General features: G+C 39.1%; 1 protein-coding gene across 2 annotated transcripts; it reads left to right on the top strand.

Annotated features, from left to right (window-relative positions):
- Nucleotides 1–4,697: 4,697 nt before the first annotated feature.
- On the top strand, nucleotides 4,698–9,949 carry apobec2a (apolipoprotein B mRNA editing enzyme, catalytic polypeptide-like 2a). 2 transcript variants are annotated; one of them, XM_051908257.1, is made up of 3 exons: nucleotides 4,698–5,089; nucleotides 7,428–7,951; nucleotides 8,353–9,949. In XM_051908257.1, exons 1-2 carry the CDS (start codon nucleotides 4,845–4,847, stop codon nucleotides 7,948–7,950), a joined length of 768 nt encoding a protein of 255 aa, XP_051764217.1. In that variant the 5' UTR covers nucleotides 4,698–4,844; the 3' UTR covers nucleotide 7,951; nucleotides 8,353–9,949. The 2 variants fall into 2 exon arrangements, with proteins under 2 accessions (XP_051764217.1, XP_051764218.1); XM_051908258.1 differs by having other exon boundaries at nucleotides 7,428–7,965.
- Nucleotides 9,950–10,373: the final 424 nt, after the last annotated feature.

Here is a 10,373-nt window from a genome sequence, read left to right as displayed (position 1 = left end):
ACGCCGGTATGGACGGTTTGTTGAGGAGCTGTGCCACTGGCTGTCATGTCGATAAGGCCTTCACAGGGATGATCTAGTTGACTCAATCTCTGCTGACACTTCAGGGCTGCGTTGTGGTCGTGTCAAGGCGCAGGTCCTCCATCTGATCTGGATATGGCCCGGATCCGGCTGACTACCGTAAACCTCGGGATAAACAGAGAGACTAATATTAGCATAGATGCCATTCTTCTTCTGATGTAACGAGTACATCTGGTGTTATAGGAACTGTTCCCGGTTCCGGCTGACCTAATTTATGCAGCCTAATAATCCTTTAACAGATTTGAAAATATAAATTGGTAATGTGTTATGTGTATGCCAGGTTAAAGAAATGCGTTTTTAGTCTAGATTTAAACTGACAGAGTGTGTCTGCTTCCCGAACAATGCTAGGAAGATTGTTCCAGAGTTTAGGTGCCAAATAGGAGAAGGATCTACCGCCTGCAGTTGATTTTAATATTCTAGGTATTATCAACTGTCCTGAATTCTGAGATCACAATAGACGTGAAGGACTATAATGCGTTCAGGTACTGGGGAGCTAACCCCGCAAACAAGCCTGCATTTAGGGCTGCCAGCGCAGGGCCCCTGAGAATTTGCTCATTGGCAAAACGTTGGCCTCTTAGCACTGGCCCTGCACGGGCAGCCCTCACTTAGCCTTCACTAGGCCCACACAGGCCACACACTATTAATGTACAACAATAAATCAGGCAGCACAGGGTGCCAAACGTTTACATCAATGAAAATAATGGTTAAAGATCGTTAAAAAAGAAATGGTCAATGACTGGCAGAAGCATCTGCCAAACAAAAACTGTACAATTAAAGTAAAATATCCTAAATCATCCTCTGTAAAATGTAAATCTCTTTTAGTTAACAATCAGCACACGCATGAGGGGATATAACTATCACTGCATCAGTAACAGAGAGAACCAGTTGGATTCAGAGGATCTTAATGGAAAAGGCTTGGTGGTCTTCAGAAGTCCTCTAGATCAGTGTCATCTTCACATCAGTGTTTTCTCAGTAAAAAGGGGGCGGTGATCTTGTGATCAGTGATTTTAAAGTGTGAAGATGCCACACCCTCTGGAGGTGACTGAGCCAATAAGGAATTGTTCCTTTAGAGGGACTCTTACGAGTCTTTGTGCTCTAGCAGGATATTCGCATAAGACATTGGATTGGATGCATGAGAGAAGATGCTGTTGGCCACAATTATTTGCACCCTTTTATTCAATACTTTTTGCAGCCTCCTTTTGCCAAGATAACAGCTCTGAGTCGTCTTCTATAATGCCTGATGAGTTTGGAGAACACCTGACAAGAGATCAGAGACCATTCCTTCATACAGAATCTCTCCAGATCCTTCAGATTCCAGCTCCATGTTGGTGCTTCTTCTCTTCAGTTCACTCCACTCATTTTCTATAGGGTTCAGGTCAGGGGACTGGGATGGCCATGGCAGAAGCTTTTGTGCTCAGTGAAACATTTTTGTGTTGGTTTTGGATCATTGTCCCGATGGAAGATCCAACCACGGCCCATTATTGGATTTCTAGCAGAGGCGGTCAGGTTTTGTTTTTTTATCTGTTGGTATTTGATAGAATCCATGATACCATGTATCTGAACAAGATGTCCAGGACCTCCAGCAGAAAAATAGGCCCTCAACATTAAAGATCCAGCAGTATATTTAACCGTGGGCATGGGGTACTTTTTATCCATGTGTGCACCAAACCCATCTGGTGGGTTTGCTGCCAAAAAGCCCTTTTTTTAGTTTCATCTGACCATAGAAGCCGGTCCTGTTTGAAGTTCCAGTCGTGTCCGACAACTGAATATGCTGGAGATTCTGGATGAGCGCAGAGGGTTTTTCTTGAAACCCTCCCAAACAACTTGTGGGGATGTAGGTGCTGTTTGATCATTTTTTTAGGCTGCTGAGACTCAAGACTTAACTAATCTCTGCAATTCTCCAGCTGTGATCCTTGGAGAGTCTTTGTCCACTCAAACTCTCCTCCTCACTGCACATTAGGACGATTTAGACACACGTCCTCTTCCAAGCAGATTTGTAACATCTTTAGTTGACTGGAACTTCTTAATTATTGCCCTGATGGTGGAAATGGGGATTTTCAATGCGTTAGCCACTTTCTATTTTGTGAAGCTCAACAATCTTTTGCTGCACATCAGAACTATATTCTCTGGTTTTTCTCATTGTGATGAATGATTACGGGAATTTGGCCTTTCTGTTTCCTCATGTTTATACTCCTGTGGAACAGGAAGTCATGGCTGGACAATTTCATGTTCATGATCACCCTGGTGTGCTAAAAAAAAATGTAAATATGAATAGGAATATACTTCAGAGATATTTTACTCATAAAAAATTCTAGGGGTGCCAATAATTGTGGCCAACATGTTTTGGAGAAAAACATTTATTTCATAATGTGATTTTCCCCCCCACTTTCAATTCTTTTCCTTCAATGAAAGGTTAGATTTTTGGTAATTTTATGAATTAAAGATCAAAAGGATAAACAATGCAGATTTATTTTTATAGTCATCTTTGATCATATTTACCAAGGGTGCCAATAATTCTGACCACCACTGTATATACACACACAAACATACACATGCTCCAAATATTTATATGTATGATTACCATCATATTTCATATGTTTTTAAAATAGACTAGTTAAATAAAATAGTAAAATAGTTCTAAAAGATTTTCCTGTGGTACCGAAATTGGTAGCGACTACTGGCATTTTGGTACCGTTACAACACCAATAAAAAGGGTTTATTTGTCCTTCTCAACAAGAATCTTCCTGTGTCCTGTAACCAGAGTCTTGGTGAAAACTGCATTTGTTGCAGTTTCGGGGGATGGTTCACAGACCCTTATTGAGAGAGTTGAGTTTGCTGGATTACTCATTAAATATAATGAATAATTTGAGACCAATTGGTCCAGATGCTACAGAGGCCTCTATTGCCAGCAATGTCACTGAACCTCTCAAGATCCAGAAAGGATCGCGTGAACGAAGCCTCGTTTACTGAAATCACATGACTTTGGTGCTCCGAAGCAGTGTTTTGAAATCGGCCATCACTAGATATTGTTGAAAAGTCGTTATTTTTTTTGCCGCATAAAAAGTATTCTCACCGCTTTATAATATTAAGGTAGAACCACTGTAGTCACATGAACTGATTTAAATATGTTTTTAGTAGCTTTCTGGATCTTCTGGAAAAGTTCGGTGGCATTGCTGTAAATAGAGGCCTCACTGAGCCATCGGATTTCATCAAAAATATCTTAATTTGTGTTCTGAAGATGAACGAAGGTCTTACGGGTGTAGAATGACACGAGGGTGAGTAATTAATGACATTATTTTCATTTTTGGGTGGTGTAAGATGAGAAAAAAACAGAGTGAAACGTAATTTAACAGTAATAAACTGTAAATTCAATTACGGCAACAAACTGTAGAATAACAGTACTTTACTGGCAACCCTGCTGGCAGTAGATTACTGTTATTTTACGGCACAATTTTTTACAGTGTGTGGAGTCACTTTGTCGCCAGGGTCCTGTGTGTGCAATTGCACGGTTCACTTGTTAAGCAGCAATGGAGGCAAAACAGATCTGAGAGAAATTTAAAAAAAGAATTAAAAACAAAGGGAAGGAAAGAAATATTAGAGTGTTTTAGTGAAATGGTTAACCAGGATTAAGCAAGTGTTGGTGTAGTGGCTGTGAAACACTGTATTTATATGATAATAAACTAATAAAGCCTATCCATCCTTTGCTTGGGCTGAACGTATTTAATGACTTGTGTGTGTTCAGGAAGTTGCAGTGACGGAAACAATGACATTCCTATTTAAGTTTGAATGGTGTAAAGCCTCTATTAAAGACATGTAATTTTGCCAAAGAAGACCTAGCTAAATCAATTTAAAAGAAGCCTACTTCAGTGCAATATGTTACCATATCATCACGCTTAACACTGAGAATCTGAATTACTGTAATGTGACGATCAGATACATAAATCAGATAAACAAATCATAGGCGCGGGTGACTAATTTTTAAAAGCGGATTAGGGCCGCAAATCACTAATACATACATACTTATTAAATAACTAAAACTGAAATAAAAATGAATTGAAATTAAATTGAATAAAAATGATAAATTGAAATAAAAATTACATACCAAAACTTAAAATGAACCCAGCAAACAGGGAACGTTCTGGCAAGGTTGTCTTAAAGTTATGAAAACGTTCTTCCAGTAACGTTAATAGAACATTTGTTTAAAAGTTATCTGGTCTTTAATAATGTTCTTAGCACAAAAAAATTATTTACACATTGTTCATGGAACGATTTTACCTCAAACATTTAACATTTTTTAAATGTTTGAATGTTCAGAGAACATTGAAAAGTAACGTTCCCATAATGTCTGAAGAATGATACAATGGAATGTTCCCTTAACGTTCACATAACCAAGAAAAACAATGAGGTTTTGAATGTTCAGAGAACATTCAGAAATAACTTAATGGGAACGTTAGCAAAAGTTCTTAGAACTTTTTTTGTTAATTTGAGCTTCTTCTTTGTCTATATTGGAGCTCTGGACATTAATAAACCTGCGCCATGATGCTTTTACTTCACTATGTGCTACAACAACAACAAAAATAATTTTGATATCTGAAAAAGAAGTGCCAAACTTTTGACGATGTATCCTGTGTAAGATTTCGTTTATCTATCATCTCTATGGCCAGGAGGTCTTTTAATAGAACAGACCGACAGCTGCACACACACACACACACACTCAAGTGCTGTTATAAATACTGAGGTGTGTGTGTGTGTGTTTAGTTTCAGAGATGGCCGACAGAAAGAGCAGCAGCGGCTCTCGCCTGACCGTCAGGAGGAAAGAGAAAGCAGAAAATGAGGCAAAGAAAGAGGAGAAACCTCCTAAAGAAGGAGAGAAACCTGAGGTGAACGGGAAGAACGCGCCCGTGGAGAACGGAGAGGCTGCCGCCGCCGCCGCCAGTGCGGAGAACGGAGCCGCAGCGAACGGAGATAAACCGGAGCCAATGGAGCTGCCGCCGTTTGAGATCATCAAAGGGTGAGTCTGAAAACACCGAGAGACACGACAGAACATCAGACGAGGAGCTAAAACTGAACCTTCATTCACAGTCCATACCTGTACGACCTTCTTTCTTCTGTGGAACACAACAGGAGATGTTTAGTAGAATGTACAACCTTGTCGTTGTGCTCTTGGGCTCAAAAAAAGACAGAAAACATCATAAACGTACACTACTTAAAATAAAAGTTCTTTATTAGCATCAATGGTTCCATGAAGAACATCCATGAAACCCCTTAAGGTTCTTTATAGCTCTTCAGATTATTAAAATGTTCTTCACACTTAAAAAAAAAGGTTCTTTTAAGAACTAAACACCAAAAATGGTGCTTCTATGTCATCAAAAACGCCCTACTGGAACCTTAAAAGTTTCGTAAAAGTAGTCGATGTTACTTGTGCGCTATATTTCAAGTCTTCTTAAGTCATATGACAGTTTTGTGTGAGGAACAGACCCATATTTAAGTCATACTTTTGCTCACAAACTTGCTGAATCACATTCGGTCACATGATATGCGAGAACCAATGGTGCTTGGGATCAGTGGCGTCGTCTAGCGGAGTGTGTGAATCTACACAAACACGAATGACAACAGATGACAAGACTTTCAGGGAATAAATGAATAATTAAGGGTCGGTTCCTCAGACAAAGCATCTTGTGACTTCAGAAGATTTGGAAAACTTATTTTTAAGAAATAAAGTTTCTTTATTGGCATTGATGGTTCCATGAAGAACCTTTAACATCAATGGAACCACTTAAGGTTCTTTAGATTATTAAAATGTTCTTCACACTAAGAAAAAATGGTTCTTTTAAGAAATGACCACTGAAAGGAATCAAAAATAGAAATTACTGCTTTTGGAAGCTTTATTTGTAAGAGTGTACATTTCTCCAGAAGACAGAATCTTTTGTGCAGTGGAAAGGTTTCATGTTAAAGGTCCTTCATGGAACCATTAATGCCAATAAACAAGCTTTATTTTTAAGAATAATCTGAAGAATCTCTGCAATAAAGAACCTACTGTGAAATGGAAAGTTTCCAGGGATGTTTAAGGTTCTGCATGGAGCCACTGATGCCAATAAAGAACCTTTGTTTTTAAGAATTGTGTTTCTCCAGAGCATATCTGTTGGGAATTGCGTGAACGTTCAGGTCGAAAGCTTGTGTAGAGCAGATAAATTCAACCCAACCCCCACCAAGGTCAGTCCTGACAGGCGGTGATGTGTCTCGCTGTCTGCTGTGTGTCGTCTAAAGAACACGCTCTTAAAAATAACGTTAGATCATCCACCTGGTGCTTTAAAGAATCTAGAAACCAAAACACCAATCTGAAGAACCTGAAATGCCAAGAACTTTATTAGTCTCCAACAGAACCAACAAGTTCTCAATTACATCTCATGTAGGCATCAACTTCCTCTCAGATGTTTCTACTAAAATTCCCAAAGAGAAATAAAAACAGACCCAAATGAGTCAGTAGTCGTCGAGTCTAGAGCTGCAAAATGAACGTGGAGCAGCTCAGATCATCTGATGAGAAATTCATATTCGTATTTCTGATTAGTATCTAGAGCACAGTTTGAGACATCGTTGAGATGTTTGCTGCATTTCTAAAGGGATAAATGTCTTTGAGTTTTGGTATTTTGCATTTCCGACTGGCGTTTAAGAATCCAAGCGGGTTTGATAACCCGAACGCTGATGAGTTTGATTCTGTCGACACATTAAAGCTGTGAATTGTTGTGGATCATCTAATAGCAGGTGTTCATTACAGATGAACCAGGTTCATCTGGCAGCAAACGCACACAATACTTCCAAACCGTCTCACCACACACGGTTCTGTATATGGGTCAGACACCCAGAATAAAGTTCTGCCCCCGCTGAGGGTATTTATAACCCTGACAACCCTTCCATCTGTCAGCCTGTGAAGGAGCTGTTAAAAACGACCACAGAAACCCCCTCGGAGGCTGCAGACTCTGGAATGCTGGGTAATAATACAGCTGAGATACCTTTATGCACATTTAACCTGTTAACTGTAAATAATCGCCCCCCTTTTGGAGCATAGCATTGGAATACAGACCTAAAGTTGCTTCGCTTTAGGTCAAAAAATTAAAGTGTAAAAAAGTTACAAAAGGTATATATTTTACAAAATAATCTGGAGTCTAAAATTGCTAGAAAATCAAAGCCATATGTCTAACCAAGTTGTGATCCAAATTTGAAGTTGATATCACAAAAAAAGGTTTTACAAGTATCATGTGACTAATCTGAGCAACATACCTTGTAATGTGAAGAGGTTCCATTAGAGGGCGCCGTGCAGGTCTTGAATTCACCCCCTTTTGTGTCCACAGGGATCGCATGGACCCGTTTTTCTTCAAGTTCCAGTTTAAGAATGTCGAGTACTCGTCCGGCCGTAATAAAACCTTCTTGTGTTACCTGGTGGACCAGGGCTCGGACGGCCTCCTCCGGGGCTACATCGAAGATGAGCACGTGGGCGGCCACGCCGAGGAGGCGTTCTTCCAGCAAGTCCTGCCCAACTACGACCCTGCCTGCAAATACACCATTACATGGTACATGTCGTCCAGCCCGTGCGCCGCCTGCGCCGGAAAGTTGGCGGAGGTCCTGAAGTCCAGGAAAAGTGTCCGTCTGGCGATCTTCTCCGCACGGCTCTTCGAGTGGGAGGAGCCTGAGATTCAGGCGGGGCTAAAGGCGCTGGCGGCCGCCGGCTGCAAACTGCGCATGATGAAGCCGCTGGATTTCACCTACACCTGGGACACGTTCGTAGAGAATGACGAGCAGCAGTTCACGCCGTGGGAGGACTGCCAGGAGAACTACGAGTACTACCAAGATAAACTGGCCGACATCCTGCAGTGATGTAAGATCATTAATGTACGACAAAACCATAAAAACATTTTTGTTACTTGAAATAAATTTAAAATTTATAAAAAACAGTAATGACTACAAATATACTCACTTGACTCCATCCGCCATCTTGGATTAAAGGGAGGGAGGGAGCACCATTTTGAGATTAGCAGTGTTCAGAACAGCATGCTATACTACTATTTCTGCAAAATATACAAATGGCTGAAATAGTATGTGTAGTCCTTCATTTGGTCTGTCTCAAGTGTGTCTCATATATCGCAGGGATCATCTGATGATTCAGGTCTCGTCTCACTTTAGCTTCTAGGTCAAGATGTTCTAGGTGACGTTTGAGATATTTTAGACTATTCAAACTCTCATTTTGTCAATTAAAGCCATTGTTTTTATCTTTTGCAGGGTAATGACGTGATAGTGGACGTACACTTGTACAAAAGTGAAGAGAGAGTGTTTGTGTGTATGAGAGAGAAACCCGTGCTGCAAACCTTTCACTTTCTGCATCCACACGCCGAGAGACGTTTAGTTACTTGTGATTTCTACAGTGAGCGTTTGAAATCCAAGAATCCTGTAAAATTGACGGATTACTTTAGTACTTTTATGTTTTCTGCAGCGAGAGGATTTATACTTTTTAATAATTAGTTTCATGTTTGAATGAATCACTGCGTTTTGTTCATCTGTTTACTTTTCTTTGATGTGAAACATTTCATATTTCATACTGTTTTGTATTCTGACCCAGTTAACAAAAATATGTTCTAAGAACGTTTTGCCAGTGTTCCCATTAAAGGTGCAGTATGTAAGATTTTTACAGTAAAATATCCAAAAACCACTAGGCCAGTGTTATGTATTTTGTTCACTTGAGTACTTACAATATCTCAAATGTTTCCAACTATTTGTAAATCGTGAGAATTTGCAATTTTAACCAAGACGTGTGAGGAGTCGCCTGTCAATTGCGTCATACCCGCGTTACCCTCGGTTTCCGGTTTTATTTTGTAGAAACCATGGAAACACAAAGACGCTTTAATATATTTACATGTTTTAATAGACAAGGGAACAACTGTTTTGATATATTTATAGACAGAAAACAAATTATTGTTATATAGTTCAACACGTTTAGTCTTATTGTTTAAATCTAATTTTCTTGATTTTTTGCGAATGTTTTACCATGCCTCAGAGAAAAACACTATTTTGTGAAGTAGCTAACATAGCATAATCAGCAGCTTTATTTTTAGTAACAGTAATACAGAATTTGACTTTAATTTTAGTAACAGTAATACAGAATTTTCTCCATCATACAATACGTTTTAAAATGAATTGCATGCCATTTATCAACACAAGCCATCCAGCATCCTGCTCTGCTTCATACTACAATAACGTTAATAATTGCATCCATGAACATGATTTCTTCCCGAGTCCTATCCCTATTCTTTTGCACCGTCCGTTAAGGTGAAGACCACATGTCCCAAGATTCCCGTCATCAAGCTACGCCTTTGTTTTGAATAGACCTCTAGCGAACAGAAATCCTACATACTACACCTTTACGTTATGAAAACGTTATTTCTGAATGTTCTCTGAACGTTCAAAACATCCAATTTTTAAATATTTTTTCTTGGTTATGTGAACGTTAAGGAAACATTCCATTTATCATTCTTCAAACATTATGGGGACGTTACTTTTGGATGTTCTCTGAACGTTTAAAAAAGACAAACATCCAACTAAAACGTGTCAGAAATAAAACGTTTGTTCATAACTTTGAGAGAACGTTCTGAGAACGTTCCCTGTTAGCTGGGTGGAACTTCAGTTTTACTTCATTTTATATTCATGCTGGTCAAGCACAAATTCATACTGAGCACTGTGAAATCCAGGAGTTTTGTATTAATACATTGCAAACTAAACTCAGCTGTATATGAAATAGTTGTACAAGCAATAAATAAATATACTAAATGGGAAACGACCTTCACTATTGTTAGAAAAACGAATAAAAAATGTATTGTTTTGGTGTCGTGCTTCGTTTTGTGTATTACAAGTTACAGATACAAACACAACATTCATTTCACCATATTTGACGTGTTTCAACCGAATTGAGTTCTGAAATGGACAACGGTTTACTTAAAAGCATCTTTAATCACACACATACATAATAAATCAAAAATACGATCTGTTTATAGCCATCCATGTATAGCAAGGATGATTTGAAACCCATCCAACACATCCTCTGCTCATAAATAAATCAACACTTACAAAACAAAAACACCATGGTATTTCTTTAACATGTTTTTGGACGTGTACTAAGGTGATTAGTGAAGACCATGGTAATGCGATTGCACGCGGTGTATTTCAAAGCACCATGAAATACTCTAAACTGATTCTATATTTCTTACAGGCAGATTTATACAGAATGCAGGTGAAGATCACGGATGAGC

This window comes from Ctenopharyngodon idella, chromosome 10, assembly GCF_019924925.1.
Source record: "Ctenopharyngodon idella isolate HZGC_01 chromosome 10, HZGC01, whole genome shotgun sequence".
Classification (NCBI taxonomy): domain Eukaryota; kingdom Metazoa; phylum Chordata; class Actinopteri; order Cypriniformes; family Xenocyprididae; genus Ctenopharyngodon; species Ctenopharyngodon idella.
This window is presented reverse-complemented; position numbering and strand designations above follow the sequence as displayed.

Excerpts from the sequence above, each read along its gene's own strand:
- apobec2a (XM_051908257.1), top strand. The coding sequence starts at position 4,845 with ATGGCCGACAGAAAGAGCAGCAGCGGCTCTCGCCTGACCGTCAGGAGG. Across the intron at positions 5,090-7,427 it reads CCGTTTGAGATCATCAAAGG|GGATCGCATGGACCCGTTTT; the intron begins GTGAGTCTGAAA and ends TTGTGTCCACAG.